We start from the raw sequence: 20,893 nt of genomic DNA, 5'->3' as shown, positions 1-20,893 counted from the left end.
TGTGTTTGTGTGTGTGTTTTATATTTAATAGTAATAGATTCATTATAATAGTCATTGTGAGGTGTTATGTGTGACAAGGAAAGGAATTTTGTTTATTATATGTTTATATGTACTGACCTCTCGTCTAATATCTAGCCCAGACGTCCCTATGTGTCAGACACTTGACATATGGCGTGCACACATCTCAGACAGTGATGGTATATTTACTCCACTGTAAGCCAAGGTCAGGCTCAGGAGCAGCCACACCTTTAAATCCTCAATTGTGCATTGCTGCCCTCTGCTGGAGGTCTCAGATCATAGCGATGTCAGATTCATTCAGTTGTTCAATGCTTAAAGTTTCCAGTCTGCACATGTATTTTATATTGCCATAGAGCAAACTTTAGCATTAGATCTGCAGTCTGATTTGTATCACATTTAACACGAATATGAAAAGTTGTCACTTTCTCAAACAAACAGGCTGGGTCATGTTCTGGTTCAGATTTGTTTTTAGGTATTTAACAGTTTTCTTGTCATCTGCATTTATGATTTTTTTTCAATTTAAATTTTTAATACATTTTTTTTTAATTTAAAGAATTCAAAATCCTACCCCAGGATACATATTGCTGCACTTTTCATGGATGAAATACTTTAGCAGTTTTAATAGAGCTAGAATAAATCTTAAATGCCAGAGTACTTAAAATAAAAATAATTAATAATTTGGAAAATGGATAAATAACTTATTAGAAAATAAGTTTACTTCTAATCACCTACATTTAATTTTATCTACATTTAACTGAATTAAGGCAATTTTTGGTATTTTTAGGGACTGCTTTGGATAATTTCTGTCACACTTGGTCTGTGTGTTCCAGTCTCCACCAAACAAGAAGCGTAAGCTGGAGAAGGCACGTAAGCCCCTGACCTTCACCGTAGTAGAAGCCACCGCAGCAGAACTGCACTCTCAGGCACTCGGCGTCGGCCAGAAACACTCCAGCCATGTGGAGAGTGTCACCTACTGGTTGGAGACTGTTCTAACAGACCTGAAGGTAAACACACACACACATTCTTTACTTTATTTTATCATGTACAATAATATTTTAATTATTAGCCCCAGTGAGCTTTCTATAACAGACCTTAACAAAACTAGGTATGGATTATTCATATGATTCATTAATGGTGGGTTGTGTTTTTCACCACTGTGTCTAAATAAAAAATCACAAGCTTCCTGGTTTCACTTCATGGATTCCAGTTTGAGAACCAGTGATTTTAGGGGAAAGGTGATCTCTATCAAGCTGTATAACAGTCGTGGTATAAACTTGTGCTGTGTCCTCAGGTGTTGCACAACCGCGTGCCTTCCTGCGACTCAGAACTCAGCCTCTTCCTGACTGCTGTAGAGAACACCTGGATCCATGCGCGGCAGAAACGTCGTGAACAGAGCCGACAGCTTCGTGAGCTCCACAAAGCCCCAGAACCTGACACTCCCACCGCTGAGAGCATGGACCCGACACTAACACAGGACGTTACTTATCCTCACAGTAATGGAGAAGAATCCAAGACAAAACAGGACTCTGACAAAGATACAGATGTCCGCTTTGAGACCCCCAGCAAACAGGAACAGGGGTCCAGTGTCTCTGATATTTCCCCAAGCTCCAGCTCAGTCCACAACTTCCTGTTTAAATGCCTTATGAATGTGAAAGTGGAAGACAGTGATGTGTTGGTGGAGATGCACTGGGTGGAGGGTCAGAATAAAGACCTGATGAATCAGCTATGCACATGCATCAAGAACTCTCTCTTTCGCCGTGTAGCCAGGTCCATTTAACTCCTGCAATTTCTTTTTTAACATCTGGTTTTATTAACAAACTGAGTATATGAACTATACCGAGGTTGTGATTTCCTGTAAGTCTGCCAGTACAGTACAGTTTCAGAGACAACGGTGAAATGTTTTATTCAGTGTTTGGCTTTGTTACATTTGTAATAAACATTTTAATTGTTCATGGTTCAGAATCTTTCTTTGATTTAAAAATGTGGATTCATTCATATTACATTATGTTCTCTGTGCTCGTCTTTGATTAGACTAGCTAGTAGATTATTTACTCTGTTTGCAAGATTTTTGCCCATGTAAACTATTAAAAAAGGAAAGGTCCATTTGTATGTAATTAGTCCCTTGATTTATGTCGGCACCGATATCTTAGTTCTCTCATGGTTCCAGCTTTCTCATTAAGAATCTCGTTAACCCAATTCATGAGAATAGCAGAATTCCGAGTATCCAGTTGTGCTTTACTAATTTGATTTTGATTTACAGCTTTTTGTGAAGATGCTTGTGCAGAGTGCCATTTCCTGTCCCTGGAATACCTCTGTGGTTTCCTAGCAGGAAATCTGGGCCTGTGGACAGAAGTGTGTAGTGGGCCGACATGGATAACAGGAAGGCATCAGAGGTTCAGGAAGTAACAGTTGGAAGCAGTGGCATTTTTGTGGGTCATGTGAAGATTTCTGATCCTAGAGATAAATCATCTACTGTGCTTATTCTGGCTTGCACATCTGTTTTAAGCAGGGACTTTGCACCCCATTTGCAAAACCTGTGGGAATCATGTGACATTATGAGAACAGAATGTGCTTACTTGCACTACATGTGTCTTTTAGAGCATGTACCAATACATGCCACCACTAACCAAAAATAAAAATCAAAGGCTTTATTTGATATAAACAGCTCATACAATGGAACTGAAACTTAATGGGTTTTTTTTTTTATTCAATTTTTGGTAGGAATATGCTTTGCAAACTACTTGCAAAAAAAACAACAAAAAACGGTAATGTGGGTTGTACTGCACTATTCTCGACTGTGCACCAGACCACAGGATGCATTTTAGGGGCTTTTTATGATCATCTGCACATGTCTAGGTGGTGGTAGACATTGGTAGACACACTTAGACACACAACTCTAACATGTTCTCTCACTCACCCATTCATTTTCTACCGCTTTATCCGAACTACCTCGGGTCACGGGGAGCCTGTGCCTATCTCAAGCGTCATCGGGCATCAAGGCTCTAACATGTTCAGCTGCCTAAAATCTGATTAGTGTCTACCGGTATTTGATCTCTCTCTCTCTCTCTCTCTCTCTCTCTCTCTCTCTCTCTCTCTCTCTCTCTCTCTCTCTGTATATACTGTGTGTGCATGTGTGTGTGTGTAAAACTGTGTGTGTATATATATATATATATCTGTCTCTCTCTGCCCCCCCTCTCCCGTTAATTGTTCAATTGGCACAAAATTACCAGCATGATTTAATTACTAAAATAATCCTTTCTGTTGTTGATATAACTTTTAAATACAATATTTAAAAATACAATATCTCTTGTATGGTTCGTGTCTTGTCTTGAAACCCCGCTTTAGTGTATGTTTTACTATTACAGCAAATAAACCCTTCAAAGCTACACCCACTCCATTGAGGACTTTTAGTTGATGAGCCTTTGGCACTATAGACGTCAGACCTGCCGAATGTCTCCCACGTGAGCAGGTACCATGCCGCCTGCTCTCTCCTCCTATTGGCTGCTCGGGACTCTTTATTTATTACGGACACGCGCAATTGCGCAACTATCGTATGTAAAACCTGGAAGGGAATGCTAAAGAAGTCCTGCAGGGATTACGGCGCTATTTAATGCGTAAGGGTTTTAAGAACAAACTACATCAGAGGTTAAAGTTAAACATGGTTAAACATTCGGGTATGGTGTCATTCGGGTACTATCGGATGAAGCTTACCGACTGTAATGGTATTTTGACACGGATTCCGCTCCGTGTTTTGGTTGCACCCCTTCTGGGCGGGGTAAACGGATGGGGCGTGGTCAGTGCCTAGCAGGCTGTGCTGTGGCCCCGGCCGGAGTGTTCAGGCGCTTCACAGCCCGCCATCTTGTTGCGGCTCTACTACGTGTGTAGAAGATCCTCCAAAGGGGGGGGATCAGGTTGCGTCTTCTTTTTTTTTTTTCCCCTCTCCCCCTTCCTTTTAAGTGGAGATCCAGTGTGCCTGACGAAAGATATATAAATATATATTTTTAATTGCCCCAGATCAGGATCTTCTCAGCTGTTTTATTGTGCGGAACTGAACTAACACCACAGACATGAGCATCGAAACGCTTCTGGAGGCAGCAAAGTTTTTAGAATTGCAAGCCCAGCAACAACAGAAAACACGTGGTAAGTGTGTGTAAGAGTGTGAGTGTGTGTGGTGCTGATTACACAGAGTGCTTGATGGGTCCTGTTATGATCTACAGACTGTCAGTGTGACAGCTACAGTTGTGTTTCTTTAGATGTTTCATGTAATAAAGAGACCAGTAATAAAGAGCTGTCTGAGATGTTCCTGAGATGTAAAGTGTGTTGCTGTAATTTGACACTTTCCCCTAATGTATGAAGTGTTTTGTGCTCGTTGCAGGTTGTCATTTACACGTGATGTTGAATGGAATAAAATATACTTTTTATGTTCAAATGTTTCATCACATGGTTTCAGTTTAAACACATCTACATTTCTCCTAAGGGCGGTGGCGGCTGTAAGAGCTACGTGTGTGTGTGTGTGTGTGAGAGAGAGAGAGAGAGTGTGTGTGTGTGTGAGAGAGTGAGTGTGTGTGTGTGTGCCAGCGGTGCACCTTGATGCATTATGACTTTAGTCACTGTACTAAACCGACACACTCTTGTTTTGTCTCGTGTTATTCTTTGCGGCTTGGTCTGGCGCGGAACAGCGCGTTCCTGTTGGTGACGTGTTGAACGTGATGAACGTGACCACGCCCCCGTAGTAGAATCCGCGTGCTACAAACCCCGCCCCCTCAGCCATGTGCGCGCCAGGCGTGCGCGCGCACTCTGTACAGACTGTGGAAAGTAGGCCCAGATTGTTGCACAAATGTTTAAGTAAACTATATTTACCTATGTCAAAATGAGTGCGTGTGTCATTTTTTTACGCTCTTAAAGCTAAATATAATAGAAATAGTAAAAAAAAAACAAACAAAAAAAAACGAATAAATATATGACAGTATCTGTTAAGGATGGATTATGTTTGTAGGTTTAAATAGTTTCTGTCAAAAACATTTTTGTTAACTTTGTCAAGAGGGCTGAGGGTCTGACCCATTTTAGTTGTTAAGGAACAAGGTGGAAACTAATAGAATGGTCGTGTTTCTGCTTGCGGTAATGCAGAAAATTTCATGTTGCTTACAAGTGTGTTGCTATGGTAACTGGACAGCCTTCCCGCATCCACTTGTTATATGTCTGCTTGTTAGAGGAGCATCACTGGTTGGGGGTGGGTGTCATGGTCAGCTGCCGTGGCTTGTAGGCCACTGGTGTAGCATCACAAACGCCTTATAGGTCTCAGTAGACACTTTATACCGACAAATTTGAAAATGAAGAGCATTCCTTAGTGGGGAGATAATGCTGATCTGAGACCGACCGAGGCAGCAGCATCCGATCGCGTAATGCTTTACAGAAGCACCTCCTTACTGCATTGGTAGAAAGGATTGTTAAAGCCTGTAACTCAACAAATGCACAGAATATAACTGACCGGTTCCGTCGCTATTGACGTTGTGATGATGAATTATCTACTCGATTTTTCTATGAACCCGTTGATGACGCTCTGCTGTATCCACTTTTACCTATACTCTGAATGTGGATCTTGAATGTGTAATTACTTAAGTAATGAGGCTTACCAGTGAAGTTTTAGTACCCAGTCTAACAAGGAACTTGGAGCCCAGATTTTCAGGAGGACACAATTTCCATTTCACATCTGTGACTGTGAGCCTAATACTTAAATGTGCTTGAGCTGAGCGCAGGCTCTGACTTCATCAAACACGTTAGGATGTGGCTTAGGTAGGCTTGCTGCTGTGTAGTAGCCTCTGACCTAATCAGTGAGTAATTCACAAGCACAAGGTACCTGATGTGTAGATTAATACTCTGCAATGCTTGTTACTGCACCTCGGTATCTGATTTATCAGCAGTTGAACAAGTCAAAATGTCGAATTTACAACTAAATGATCTGTTTGTTTAAATTAATACTTGTAAAATGCTATACTGAAGAATAAAAGTCGTTCCTACTTCAACGATAGGCCTTTTAGGACCTCTGGTTCTCTTCTTATAGACTATAGAATAAAAAGCGATCTGTTTTTATCTTTCTGTTTAAAAGGAAAAGTATGCATTCCTTTGTGTACGTGACTTGTTTTTCAAACAGATCCGTTTCCTTACCTTCTCTGTTTTTTTTCAGTGAAAGCAGTGTTTTTTTAATCATGCTTTAGGAGTAGGTATTTGAAGCACCTACCCATAGCAGCCAATTTTATATCTGGTATCAAATTGTGTGCAACGACATTAAGGTTTGGTAAATATCCAGCAGCGAGGCTTGAGTTTGTGTGCTGTAAGTTGATGATGGAGTCCTTAAGAGTCAGAAGGAGTAATTTTATCTTACAGACTGAACACGATGTCCTAAAGCGAGCGTACTTTAGATCATGATTATTTTTGTCTTTCTGTTTATTGGTGACTGTAATATAAAGTGTGCACACAATCACTTTTTTGAAAACACACCTGCCTTGATTCATTTTAGTGTCCAGCATAAGTTGGATTTGGATTTGTTAAAGTATCATTAACATCATAAGAGCATCTGCAGTTGTCATGGGCAGATCAGATTCTAATACTGTTTGTGTTTCCTCCGGTATGTGACACTAATTAAAGTAGCCTCTTTAACTCTTTCCTGTAGAAGAGAATGAGCTTTGGGAAAGACTGCGCCTCGAACAGGAAGCAGGGAAGCAAAGAGCAGAAACACCTCCCAGCGTTCAAGTCGCACACGCTAATCACCTGACCTCAATGGAGGAGTTGAGTCCAGAGTGTAACCACACTCCTTCATCAGTCCTGTCCTCTCCTCCTCCTCCTACCCATCCTGCTTCCTCTATTCCAATAGCGGTCATTCCCATCTCAGTGGCCAGCCCGACCATATCACCTGTATCTCCCCACGTCCCCAAAGACACACACTCACCCTCGTCTCAGCATGCGCTGCCCCAACATGCAATCCTACCCCTTCAGACTAACGGCACAAAACTATCCCAGCCCCTTCATCCCTACCCTGGGTCCATTGTTCGAGCCTCCCATCATGCTCTTCTTCCCCAGCCAGCAAATGCACCTGCAGAGCCAAGCATCATGGCTAAAACCAACCTAGCTGATGATCTCCGTGGCCTGGACGGCAAAAAAAGACCTGGAGGGTGAGTCAGAGATTAAAGTTATCTTTCTGCGATCAACTTTCAAAAGTTTTGAATGTGTTTTGTATTTTTTTTTTTAGTTGGAGAATAATATTTCTCTGTCTCTGTTTTTAGGGCAGGAACAAGGGAAGTGCATAACAAGCTTGAAAAAAACAGGTGAGTTCATTTGTAGGCTCTGGGTTTTGTTTGCATAACATTACTGGAGATTTGTTGCTTAATCTGCTTCTCCAGAGGACATCAGCATTACATGTAAGCCCAAAGGCTTTTGTTAACTTTTTATGATGTTCCATTCAAATGCACACCATGACAGTAGCTTAGCTTTGAGTGTTTTTTATTTTTTGCTTATAGGCGTGCACACTTGAAGGAATGCTTCGAAACCCTCAAGAAGAACATCCCTAATGTTGATGAAAAGAAAACCTCCAATCTGAGTGTGCTGAGAAGTGCGTTAAGATATATTCAGGTAGATTTGGCTTTTCTTGTCTTTTATTATCTGTCTTTTATCAGCTGGTCTTTGGCAGGTCATGGCATATAGGTGTTTTTCTGGTTTATCACTCACATGATCCAAAACCATGTTTCACAAGAGACCGATGGTTTATTTACTTCTAAGTTTTAGTGACCTGGTTGTCTGAAATACAGTCAAATACAAATTTTCTTTAGATATTACAATTAAGTCTAATAGGATGGTCATTGTAATTTTAAATTCTGCATCACACGAATGTTTGTCAAGTTTCTTTCTGAATCTAAAGCAAGTATACGTGAGAACAAATTGAGTCAGAATTCATTTTGAATAAAGCGAAATGTTTCCAATTGTCCAGCACTGTGTGAAAGTTATGGAATAAACAGCTTTTGTGGAAATGAAGACATAACGTCCTAATATTTCAATATTTAGGTTAATGTTTGAGATCTTTATCACATGATGGAGATAATGGCAGCAGGTAACAACAGGCTGGAGTGGAGGATGACAGGATAACGTTGTATGTGTTTCTTCAGCCTGATTCTGATCAACATGCAGACAAGTGAAACCCTTTTGAGTTGCTTAGATGTGCTGAGGTGCCTGAGGCTGGGCAGAGGAGGGAAAAACGAAACGGAACAGTTCAGAAGAAAAATGTAGAAGAAGAAAAAAACATCCCCCCGCAATGTCTCAGTGCTTGTAATGGAAAGTTAATGAGCTTTGAGTCATCATCAGTTAGTGGATACATGGGGGTTAGAGGAAAAAATGTGTGTAAGAACACCTCTCTCTCTCTCTCTCTCTCTCTCTCTCTCTCTCTCTCTCTCTCTCTCTCTCTCTCTCTCTCTGTCTCTCGCCTGCACACACAGACACACATGAGGCTGTAATTGAAGCACCCAGGCTGTCAAAAACAGGTGACCCTCACGTGTCCGCTGCTGCAAGCTTCTGGTCCACAGTAGGGCTGATTGACCGGACAATACAGTATCAGTACCTTATGTGAGAGCCCTGGTATATGTTACTGTACATCTTCCAGAATCCATTATTATTCATTATCTGGAGACATTCAGTAACTGAGCAACAGTGATTGTTTGAAACTAGATGTCGGTGTGTCCAGCAAGTTGAAAAAAAATTTTACCTTTGCAAAAACGGAGCAACTTTGTGCACAACTGCCAATAGGAGTGAAGACGGTAGAACGCACAAGATCCGTACAAAGAGCACACACTGCTTCTCCTTCATCTCTTCTAATATAATGCATATATACAAATCTCTAGAATGTTTCATTTTATCTGGAGAAAACCGATTTGGAAAGCTAGCTGCACCAAACACTGTTACATATTATTGCTATGGCAACCAGCTGCAGGATCACCTTCTGGTGCCTTTATAGTACGGTGTCTAGCATCGTTGTGTGTTTAGTGTCACTATTGTTATTGTGTTGTTTTCCTACCACTGCTCCTGTTTGGTGCAGGACTTGTAAGGTGTGACTTTGCAATTAGGGTGTTTCTCTTGGCCTTATAGGTTACAGCACTTGGGTCCAGACCAATTTAATTGGTTGTTTTTTAATTTATTTCTTTAGATAAAATCATTTTATTTCCCCTTTTCTTCTTAATTGTTTTCAACTGTTTAATTACAAAACTATCAGTGAAATATTTAGTTGGTGCTTTGACTTGTATATATGATTTCTTTTTAAAAGCATTATACAATATTTTTATTTTAAATAAAATCTCAGCATACATCTCTCTCATCCATGGGGTTTATTGCAGATCTGAAATGATTAACTTGACAGCTTGGTCCTGTTGCAATTTGAATATCCTCTTCACTGGCTGCTTAGTGTATCTCCTGTCACTTCATCTTTTGTACACTACACCCACCATAGCGTTTAGTCCTCTTTAGCGATGAAGCAAATGGCAGGTTTGATAAACCGATATTCGAGCCATTTTTTTTGTTGTACAGAGCGAGCGCAGAATGACTCCCTCCCATTCAGGCTAATGAGTGCATGCAAGGGCTGTTAACAAGGTGGTTTGTGACAGCAAGTGCCCTGTGTGCCCGAGGCGATGCGCTTCAGGGTTTGAGGCCACGCCACACTCCCTTGAAGATGTTATTAAGGATTAGTTGCTTTGGATTACTTTTCATTTTGTTTTATTTTTCTTTCCATGTTCTGGGCTTTTGCCTGTATTCATGAAGCAATACTCTTGGCACCATGTGACCTCAGGGCTTTAAACTTCTGGGATATTCACACTTCCTTATTTCACTTCTTTGTGAACGTGCCCAAGGAAGTCAACTAAACAATAAGTGGATTTTCCCTCATTTGTTGTAATCACCGATTTGTATTTTAATGAGCCTATATGAATTTTGAATTTTCCTTAACACTAATTTACACTGCATGAGACATCTATAAATGAGGATGCACATTCCTAAATGTTGTGTTGAAACTTTATGACTTACTGTAGTCCCTCCCTCCCTCCCTTTCTTCTCTCTTTGCCTCGCTCATCCAGTTTCTGCCTCATTCTTGTCCTGGCCACATGAGCGCTGAGCACATGGCTAGCCTGAGACATGTGACGTCAGCCCTTTTCCACCCCCACCCCTGTGATCCAGCGCTCAGCCATGCTGCTCCAGATGCAGCTAGTGCTTCAGCTACAGATTAGACTGGCAGCTTCTGCCAAGCCTCTGACCATGTTAATAACCCTGTAAAACTCACAAATCTTTCCGGATTATTACATCGTGCTTCAAAGAACGACATGTTCCGTTCGCTTTGTGATTACGTCTTGCAAACTATAATGGGCTTCACAGAAGCTGAGTTTCTTTGTGTGATTTATTTATTTATTTTTGTGCTTTAAGGCTGAGAGACTGCTTTTGTTGAACGCAGCTACTAATATTTAAACGAAAGTCGTATTTGCTGTAGTTTTATTCATTTTTCAGGGACTAAATGAGATTCAGTGTTGTGCTAACGACTCATGGAGGGTAGCCAATCAGATGCCACGAGTTCTGTCAGCATTCACAGCTTACATTCCTGCAGTGCTCAAGCCAAGCGTTGTTGTTTTTCACTCCTAACTGTACAGTGTTTTTTTAACCGTGTAGATTTCCCACTAGTTAGGTTTTGTTGTATTTCTGTGTAATCGCAACAGTACAATGGGGCTGCAACACAACTAAACCATCTAGGAATAGCATTACATTAAACAAAACAAGCAAGTTGTCTCAATAACACAGAGTCTAAATTCTACCTAGATTACTCATCTTTTGGGGCTCATGTTCGGCAGTCGTAGCGACCAGCAGTCAAAATAGCTGTATAAATCAGTGTGTCAGGGCTGTTTTGCCCTGTCAATATGCATCACAGGGGGTCTATTTCTGCAACAAAGGCCCTCCAGCTCAGTCGTGCCTCAGCCTTGTTCCCTCAAATGACTTACAGGGGTGAAAAAACAGGTAGACTCTTTGATCTCCCTCCACTGTTATTTTCACCTCATCGCAGACTGTAATTGCTGCCCCAGCTTATGTTCTTGCTGGGTACAATAACAGTCTCTGAGCTTTTTTTGACTGACTGACCTATAAAAAAAAATAATGCAGAATGTGCCTCATGATATCTTTTTCTTAAGCTGATGATAAGCTGGTAACTTATTGACATTTGAACTTGATAATGATTTTCCTCCTTGTCTAATAAAGTGGAAAGAGAGAAGGTTTTAAGATGAGCCAGAAGATGGTTCTCTCTAAACGATATCTTAGGCAGCATATCTGCAATATCTGCAATGTGGCTCTATACAGCTGCTCTTTCTTGCTGCGCTCAACACATTGTTTTTTTTTTGTATTCTCCGTTTTACAGAAATGAGTCAGTTAGCACCCCACGGAGTCGAGTCAGTCAAAATCGGTCCCTCCTTTTGGCTCTGGCCATGTGCTTCTCACTCGCATTGCATGCGACTATGCCCAAGACATGTCAACCTTCTCAGCACAGCATGACCTGTTCCACTTACATGCACAAAGGTGGGGCTGGAGGCTTTGAGTCTAGACTGGGGAATGGAGAGAGATGGGGGAGTTTATACTTCTACGATTGCACACTAAAGAAAATATTCTTCCCTAAGAAAGCAAAACAATATGCAGAACTTGATGCATCTCTTCAAATTGGATCATTTGCATCTTGTAGAAAACAGGCGGCTACAAAATAGCATCACCACTAAAATATTTAATTTACAAGCTGACCATTTAAATGTTGGTAATATGGTTAAATAGTTTCGGTCTGTTTGCTATTAAGCAATATTATCACAGACTATTACCAAACTAGCATAGTGTGGAGTAGTCTATCATAGTAAGCTAAAACACTCATCTAATTTAAATTAATTGACGTTAATGACTCCACTTTCAGCCAGTACAACAGAAGTATACGATGTGAAATTGGTTCACTTATCGAAACTGTTTATTTTAGTGTTAATGTTATTTCAGGATGAATAATTATGACGCATATAAGCAGCAGCTTATAAATGAGCTTGAACTTCATGGGTTTGTGGCAGGTGAATTCACATTTCTTTTGCTAAATAGCAGTGTTATGTTTGGTGAACGTTAAGATTTTAAGCCCTACACAGTTACAAAGGAGATGCTAATGCATAGTTTAGTTAGCATAGGTGAATGTGTTGATTTGCCTTTTGTCAGGTTTACTGGATTATGTAATCTGTTCAGAAAAACACAGGAGCCTTGTTTTCGCATCACACACACAAAAAAAAAGCTTTCATGTCATTAGCGGTATTAATTTATTCCCCTGAGCAAGAGAAGCGCTCTCTGTTCGTTCCACAGTCCTTATGAAACAACCCAAGTTAGAAGATATAAGCATGTTTTCTATTTTTCCTTTTCTAACCAAATTTAGTGCCATTTTGATGACTGCACTGCTAATGTTGCTTTACAAGCATTTATGAGCATGTGAAAATAGGAACTGTTGTTTACAGCTTAAACCACAGCTGCTGAGTAAAATGTGGAGTGCTTCAAGAGTTCAGTCATTTGTGGTTAGTGGTACTGTATAAACTTTGGTGTGTAGAAAATCCTGAAATTAGTACAGCGAGGCCTTTTCTCTGTGGGTGAACTCTGCTCTCAGCCTCGCTGTGTGATCAGGGATCCAGTTACCAAGAAGAAGAGTCTTTTTTTTTTTTTTTTTTCCTGCTGTCTTGACAACGAAAAAGAGTCCCGGCATCTTATTGGCTGAACCAGAATGGGGCGGGACCCTTGTGGTAAATGCTGTACGCTGACTGGTGTATGGTTCTGTCTGTTTAGTCTTTTCTTTTTGAATGTCCTTTAACGTCTTTGTTGCCTATCAAGTCAAAGCCCTCACTGTTGTGGTGCTGTGCCATGATCATGCTCTCCTGGTGCACGTGGAGAGGAAGAGGATGAGTGTTATTCAGTCTGAGTTTGATCTGTGGCATTTCACAGTCTCTGATAAACGAATCCAAATACACTGAGGTCATATTCACCTGAATTTAGATCTACGAATATAGTATATTTCTTACTGAAGTTCATATCTTTGAAATATCACATCACCATGTAGATATTTTATTATTTGCCAATAAATGGTCACGTCGTCTCCTCACATGGCTAGGGTTTGTTTACAGGAAAGAATATTGTTTATCAGAGATGCACTGTTCTGTGTTTTAATTTGTACAGACAACAATACATTGCTTATCTCCTTTTATCCACCATATCAGCCACTACTACTAATGACATTTGGTGTAAATATGCAGGCGATACCATAATGCACTAGGAATTGTAAAAATAATATTTATTATTCTTCAAGTGCACTATATACTCACACAGACATATTGTGCCTATTCTTTTTTCATTATAGATTCAGTTCTTTTTGGTTGTTCCACAGCTTAGACCTCCTATTTGTTAAGTGTATTCTCTGAGCCGTGTTGACTAAACCCTACTATGGGTAACCGGTGGCTCTAAGAGCAAGTCTGTCTCTGTTTAATGTGTTATATATGGACTTGAAAGATCACAGATTGGATTTCTAATCCAGGATAAAGGCTTCAGACAGGTGCAGCTTTAGATAAAGCTTATGGCACCAATCCTCGTTTAGCTCTGCACACGAGAGCCACGTTACAACACAGAGAACACTTTAAGTATAAATTTCAGTTTCATCATCACTACACGGTTATAAATCTAGTTACATGTGAATTGTATTTTAATACTAATTAAACATAAATAAACATGACATGGGTGAGCTCAGTTCAATGTAGTGTAATCATTTTTTGCTTTTTTTTTCTGAAACGTGTTGTATTATAATTCCCATCTGATGTGTCTAATTGGTTGCATAGTAATGTGGCATATATTCATTTATTCCTTTTGTTTGTATCCTATTGTATTTAAATGTCCGAAATGTGCTTAATATAATGCATATAATGTGCTTAATATAATGCATTATAATGCATTTGCAGGATTATATCTGTTCATGGATATAAGCCTTTACTGTTATAACTAAATTTTCTTAATAATTGTGATCAATAATGAATTCACAGTTAATTTCAGAACCAGGTTATTGTGTTTGTACAGACGTATTAATCTTTATCCATCCTTCTCAAAGCTCTTTACAAGAACTTATTTGTGTGTGCATATTGCCAGCACGGGTATCGTGCATCAGCAGACTAAGCCTCGAATCTGGGTCACTAAGCCACATCCCAGTGTTTAACTTACACCCCTCCCCACCCCACCACCCCTCTCTCTGTGAGTACTACTATTGTGGATGAAATCAGGATTGATGTATCCGAAGCGTGTGTTGATGACGGGGGTGGAGCTGTGATCTCTTTCCTGCACTAGTATGTGTGGGGCCTCTGACTCAGTGCTCTCTGCCCAGATGTCCAGCTCTGATTGGCTTAGCTCACATCCCACAAGCTCCACCCACCACAATGCTGCACTAGCTGAACCTGTTTACTCGTGCAGAGTTACTGTAACTGCCCCTTCCCAGAAGTGGGCAGGGCTTTTAATGCACCACATGAGCCTGGGCTGGGAACGGGAGAGCTTTGTGAAAAAGCATAAACAGTGGCCTATACGAGGAAGCATGACTGATTATGTATACACAGGCTTGCTCTTGTTCTTGACTTGAATAGAACTATCTTTATAATTTCAAGAAGGTAACAAGGAAGCAGACAAATAGTGTCGCCGTCAGAGCAGGGCTGGTTATGCTCGGTTGATGAGAATGTGGAATGGAAAGGAAAGGCTCTGATACAGTGTTGTATAAAGAAATTGAGGTTAGGAGAAGCGCACACAGAACAATGACCTTGGACCACATTGACCTTTTTCTGGGAGATCGTTCCTTCCACCAACCATGACATGAGCACTGAGCTTTACCTCTGCTACAGAGAACAGGCTTGGATCTAAAGTCTAAAACATTCTTAATACACTAGTACAATAGAGTTGAACGGTTGTGCATCTGGTTCTTGAAGAAACCTTGTACTCATTACACCACTGGTGAGGATTAGGCATTTTGCGTGTGTGTGTGTGTTTGTGAGAGAGAGAGAGAGAGAATTTTTAAAATATAATTTACAATTTGTTTTGCATATATATTTTTAAGCTTTGAATGTTTTACATTATATTGTTTTATGTAGAAGGCTAGACAAAATATTTGTTAATTCTTACTACAATGTTGGCCATTTATTATCTGCATTAACTAAACAAGCTTACTAACCATGTTTTGTGAGCATTTTCAGGTCCCAGGTACAGTTTTTGTGGGTGTTGCAATAAGCCATAGCATTGCAGTCTTGAACCATGACACATCGTGGCTTTTCCTGTTTACTTTGCTATGTTCAAAAGTACAGCAATAAAATAGATCATTCCTGTCCAGTTGATTCTGTGGTTTATTAAACACAGAACTTCTGTTTCCATTATTGCACCTAATTTGAATCACCATTTTAGTCAGTATTTCCATGCATGAAATGTTTGATATTGGTTTCCAAAACATTTGCAGCTGCTTCAGTCAGGGCCTCAAAGACTCAAAGCCTGGCTCCAGTGCCTGCTGCAGTTCACAAATAAGGGGCTTTTGGGGTTGTTTAGGATGCCCCAGCTTTTTAATTAATCATTAGTAAACGTAATTAATGTTACCCATCCCTGCATGCACATCAGCCTATTATGATTGTGTGGGGGGGAAGTGAAAGTATTCAACGGTTTTGTTCTGTCAACAGACTCTGAAAAGGAAAGAGAAAGAGTATGAGCATGAGATGGAGCGTCTGGCTCGTGAGAAGATCTCCATTCAGCAGAGGCTGTCTGAGCTGAAGAATGAGCTTAGCCAGAGGATGGACATAATAGAGGTTGAGCGACTTCTGCGTCAGACAGTCCAGCCTGAAGATGACCAAGCATCCACCTCCACAGCCTCAGGTAAGTCAACTTACCTGCACGTGTCATTTAAAAAAAAAAATCTTTTTCATATCAGAGCAATTCACTGCATCCTTGTCTTTGTTTTGTCATTTGCATCCCACAGAAGGTGAAGATAATATGGACGAGGACATTGAGGAAGAGGGTGTGTTGACCTCACCTCTTTCCTTACCCAGAGTGCCTCAGCCAATGCTCAGGAAGCCATCTCCATCTCTGCCTCAAACTATTTGTGTCCCATCCCAACCCTCCCAAACTCCAGGAGCTTCTACTGCATCTCCTGCCTTGACCTCGGCCTCCGCTCATCCTTCCTCGCCCTCACTCTCCTTGCTCCCTGCACAGGCCTCAGTGAACCAGCAGCCCCAGGCCATGGTGGCACCTCACAACCTGACATATGGGCATATTGTAGCCACTCCCAGCATTCAGCCAACAGTAATCACTCATGCTTCTTCACACGCTTCTGTCATCCAGGCTGTCAGTCATGTCACCCAGACAGGCACCAAGCACATAGCCCACATCGCCCCCTCCTCCACCTCTTCCCCATCCTCTTCCACCAGTGCCATACAGCTTGCACCTGGACCTCAGACCATCGGGCACATCACGGTGCACCCGATGACCCATCTTTCCACGCTATACCCACAACCAGTCACCATTTCACACACCCTCTCACATGGTCAGGCCAACGGCACCCCAGCGTTGGCCAAACAGGCGCCCGTTGGGCATCAGGTGCTTGCACATCACCCGCAGCTTGTGGGCCAGACTGTCCTCAACCCAGTTACCATGGTAACCATGCCCTCGTTCCCTGTCAGCACACTGAAGCTGGCATGAGAGAACAGGCTGACATGGGCTCTGAACTTACTAGCACAACTTCTGCTAGTCACATCCAGCATTACAGCAGACAAAGCAGTACATTCCAAATAAAAAAAAAAATCTGTGGTGAGTCTAAGACAAATCTATCAAATTTATATATAGCAGTTATGTTGTATGGTAAATGGGGGGGGGGTGTTTGTATCCTTTTGTGTGGATAAAATTAGAATGTGTCCTCTTTCATGCTGCTACTGTGTGTGTGTTTGTGTGTGTGAGAGAGAGAGACGTGGTAAACAGAAAGGTGGCTGATATGGCAGAAATATCACACAATTACTCAAGACAATTTCACAATACATAATTTTTATCATTGTATTTACATTTGCTCACAAAGTGCCAGGAAGTGATTAGTGCTAAAGAACTTTTTATATTTGGATACAAACGTAAATGACCACAGAACAGAAGACTAAATGAATCATTTAGTACAAATATATCATTTAATTTCCAATGAATTACTTGCTAAGAGAAGTAACAATACAATTAGTCATTGTCAAAAAATAAACATTGTTATATCATCCAGCCCCAGGAGCATAAATATTGGAGTCGTGCGGTAACTATAAGGATTATGACAGGTTACTGTCAGGATAGTTTGGATTGCTTGACTGTAGTGCTCTGTGCATTTTCACTCTCATCAGCTAATAGAACACTGTTCTAATAAACCATGCTTTGAAATGTGATAATTTGAGTTTGGAAATTGAGATCTAGAGCTGTACCAATTTTGTAACTGCTCTTTTATATGCCGTTTATTTAAAATTTTTAGTCCATCCTTATCAGAAAGTATCTTTGCAGGAGCATGCAGTTTTCTTGAATGTTTTCTTGAATCTTTACTATCTAGCATTCAGGTTGTTGCCATTATTGCTTTTTGAATGTATGATGTGTGTCTTGGAACTGAGGGACTCTAAGGAAATCTCCTGTGCCTTTTAACCATGCCTCTGTGGCACTGCAGTTTTCTTCATTGCTGCACAGACGTCCTCTGGTGTCCTCTCTCTGGAACTGCACCCTCAGCTAACACACCAGCCATTAGCTGCAGAACACGGGTTCTGCTCCACTGCCCAGCCTAGCCAGCAAAACTTGAGGTTACAGTTCTATAGCCATCACTGTGCCATGGAGGGGCTACAATATAGTAAAAGAATAAATGTAAGATCCTGAACTTTATTGTGAATGTACTTTTTCTGTGTTCAGATGGAAAATGCAAAGCCTTCATCATGTTATAGCTGATCGATGTTAACTTTGTTTGGCAGGAGTGCATAATAAGTGTTACTGTGTGTGTGGCTTTGTCAACATCCATCTGATTGATGCTGATTTAATTTGATTGTATGTGTTTTACAGAGTGTTTGTGACTAATAGTACATGGTGAAAATGTGTAGAAGACATACAGTACATTATCCAAAGCTTCTGTGAACACATCAGGCTGTAACACAAATGTGATCCTGTAAGAGTGTAAATTCAGAAAGACAGGTGTGCATTTACAATACTTCAATCCAGATGCCTGTGTGTCTTTACTGAGCCACAATGAACACTCCACAGACCTGCAAGTCCTCTGATTTGACTCACGAACCTCTAACACTGTGATATTGCTCAAGTGACCCACAAAAGAAAGGCCCAGGTTTACAATATGGATATTACCGAGTACTCACTTAAACTAGCAGAGCCCCTTCATTCATTGCTATGCTTCATGAATAAGTTTGAACTTATTTTTTACTGAAATCCGATTGAAGATTGTGTTTACACACACAAGGAGGCACATGTTCACCAGCTAAAACACATTTTCTGGTTAAGCATGTTTGATCTGGCATGTACATGAATGGATTGTCAGGGAAAAACAGTTTTAGGGACCATATATAGTACTGTATACTATGGGGCAACCTTTCTGACCTCTGTCCACATTAATATTATATATACAAAAAGTTTTTTTCCCTATGGAGAAAGTGTATGTTGTGTGTATATAGCCTGTACATTTGGGGCTGCACAGATTGAACTGTCCATCATGGTAAAGATCTAAATGAAGAGGTAGAGCAAATCTAGAACAAATGTTGAACAAATAAAATCTTGATACATTTGCACTGTGTTCGTGGAGTTGTTTTGGTTATATTCATTCTTTTTCAGTAATCGCTGTATCCTGGAACACCGGGCACACATCCTGTATGGGACACCGGTTCATTACCGAGTACCTTGCACAGATTCATACCTAGAGACACTTAAGATCAAGCAGTTTAGATCAACCTCCTACTGTCATGTTTTGGGGAGTTTGGATGAATTAGCACACTATTGAACAGGAGACCCAAAACAGCACTGTTATCTGCATGTTTAAAATACACTACATTAATTCCAATGTATTATTTCTGGTAGATCTCGTTTTCTTTGAAACTGAAACAACATATAAGAGGATGGCAGATGAATGAATTATAAATGTTCTCTTTCATGCCGTGTTTGTTTCAGTTTTTACACAAGACGAGTTTGTGCACAAGGAACCCCGTATTTTGGTAGTAGCCTGGATACTAAAGCCTGGATACATTATTATTATTATTAATGTGCTTGCTAAAGCACATTCTTATTCTCTTGCATGCTTATTAGTATATTATTAATGTGCTTGCTAAAGCCCATTCTTATTCTCTTGCATACTTATTATTATCATGCCGTGTTTGTTTCAGTTTTTACACAAGACGAGTTTGTGCTCAAGGAACTTGGTATTTTGGTAGTAGCCTGGATACTAAAGCAATAAATAAGTCATAAATCTAGCATGTACTCTACATAATTAAAGTTAAATCATGTCAAAACCAAATATGAATATAAAATCAGAAGAATCATACACATTCAATATATGTCTATAAGTGACTGATTAACCATTAACCAAAAACACAAATATAAAGGTCAGACCTCTGGATATCGCTCGAGTCTGGTATATTTAATTTTCATTTACATCATACAGTATAGTTTTTGACAGAGAACAATTAACTAACAGACCAGCCCTTTTAGTGTGATCATGGAGCCAGAGATTTTTCCATACACTCATAGATACAAAGAATCTATCCTCTGTAGTGGATTCAGAAAGTGGGGTAAGAAATTCAAATAAATTTATGCATTATATTTGTGTATGTGGGAAGGGACCTGACTTTGACCACATTGTGTACTACAATATATAAACATGACCTGTAGAACTCTGCAGCACCCGAGTGTAATTTCTGGTTAAAATATTCCTTTACAGTATTTCCCAATTTATTATTTTCAAAGATATAGTGTACTATATTTAACTCCATTAACTGTTGAAAGTCCTGATCTTCAACCCTGAATATACTCCAGGATCCAGTACCTTCTCCCTGAAGGCAGAAGGCTGAAATAGTGACCAGACTTGCTGTCATCATCCTCATAATTGCTAAGCTCTGTACTTTATTTGAGCTCGCTCCGAGGGAACAAGCCACATGACTCCCTCCTTTCTCCCTGTGTCAAAAGATATGAATAGACAATAAGACGCATCTTATATTATTGTCCTGGCATTACCAGGTGTAACATAATGTAGCCAAGTGACCTCTTGTGGTCACATGAGGTATCGCAAGAAAGTAGAACCTGACCTCATCAGTAAAAGACTACACTTTTAGTGATGCCATCGCCAAGAGACTCAAAGACAGACCGCCAATTAATTAATAATGGTGCTTGCAAAGCATCATTATTGTTATTCTGCATACTTATTATTATTATTATTATTATTATTATTATTATTATTATTATTATTAATGGTGTTTGCAAGGCATCATTATTGTTATACTGCATACTTATTATTATTATTAATGTGCTTGCTAAAGCACATTCTTATTCTCTTGCATACTTATTATTATTATTATTATTATTATTATTATTATTATTATTATTATTAATGTGCTTGCTAAAGCACATTCTTATTCTCTTGTATACTTTTTTCAAAGGGGTGTTTTTTCCCCATAGACTTGAATGGGGAATTCTTAAAATCTCTCTGTAGATGTGCTAACATCCAAAAGAGGGCAGCAGACACCAGTGAATCTGTCAGATCACACAACGTTGGAAGAAAAAGATCAAGGAGGAAGTACAGTTT

General features: G+C 40.1%; 2 protein-coding genes across 4 annotated transcripts in view; both read left to right on the top strand.

The window, feature by feature from the left end:
* The window catches only part of mettl16 (methyltransferase 16, N6-methyladenosin), a 32,814-nt gene extending 30,846 nt beyond the window's left edge, over positions 1-1,968 (top strand). Inside the window, exons 9-10 of one of the 2 annotated variants that reach the window (XM_047820328.1) lie at positions 834-1,022; positions 1,310-1,968. In XM_047820328.1, the coding sequence (XP_047676284.1) occupies positions 834-1,022; positions 1,310-1,795 (675 nt within the window). In that variant the 3' untranslated portion in view covers positions 1,796-1,968. The remainder of the gene's footprint in view (positions 1-833; positions 1,023-1,309) is intronic. The other variant, XM_027148203.2, reaches the window with a different exon arrangement.
* A 1,859-nt stretch (positions 1,969-3,827) lies between these two features.
* Positions 3,828-18,887, top strand: mnta (MAX network transcriptional repressor a). Of its 2 annotated transcripts, XR_003440803.2 has the most exons (7): positions 3,828-4,158; positions 6,689-7,187; positions 7,299-7,340; positions 7,533-7,644; positions 15,777-15,969; positions 16,073-16,899; positions 17,774-18,887. XR_003440803.2 is itself a non-coding variant. In XM_027147847.2 (6 exons), exons 1-6 carry the CDS (start codon positions 4,086-4,088, stop codon positions 16,789-16,791), a joined length of 1,638 nt encoding a protein of 545 aa, XP_027003648.2. In that variant the 5' UTR covers positions 3,828-4,085; the 3' UTR covers positions 16,792-18,887. The 2 variants fall into 2 exon arrangements, 1 of the variants encoding a protein (XP_027003648.2); XM_027147847.2 differs by having other exon boundaries at positions 16,073-18,887.
* The last annotated feature ends 2,006 nt before the right edge of the window (positions 18,888-20,893 follow it).

The sequence above is a fragment of the Tachysurus fulvidraco genome, chromosome 11 (assembly GCF_022655615.1).
Source record: "Tachysurus fulvidraco isolate hzauxx_2018 chromosome 11, HZAU_PFXX_2.0, whole genome shotgun sequence".
Taxonomy (NCBI): Eukaryota; Metazoa; Chordata; class Actinopteri; order Siluriformes; family Bagridae; genus Tachysurus; species Tachysurus fulvidraco.
This window is presented reverse-complemented; position numbering and strand designations above follow the sequence as displayed.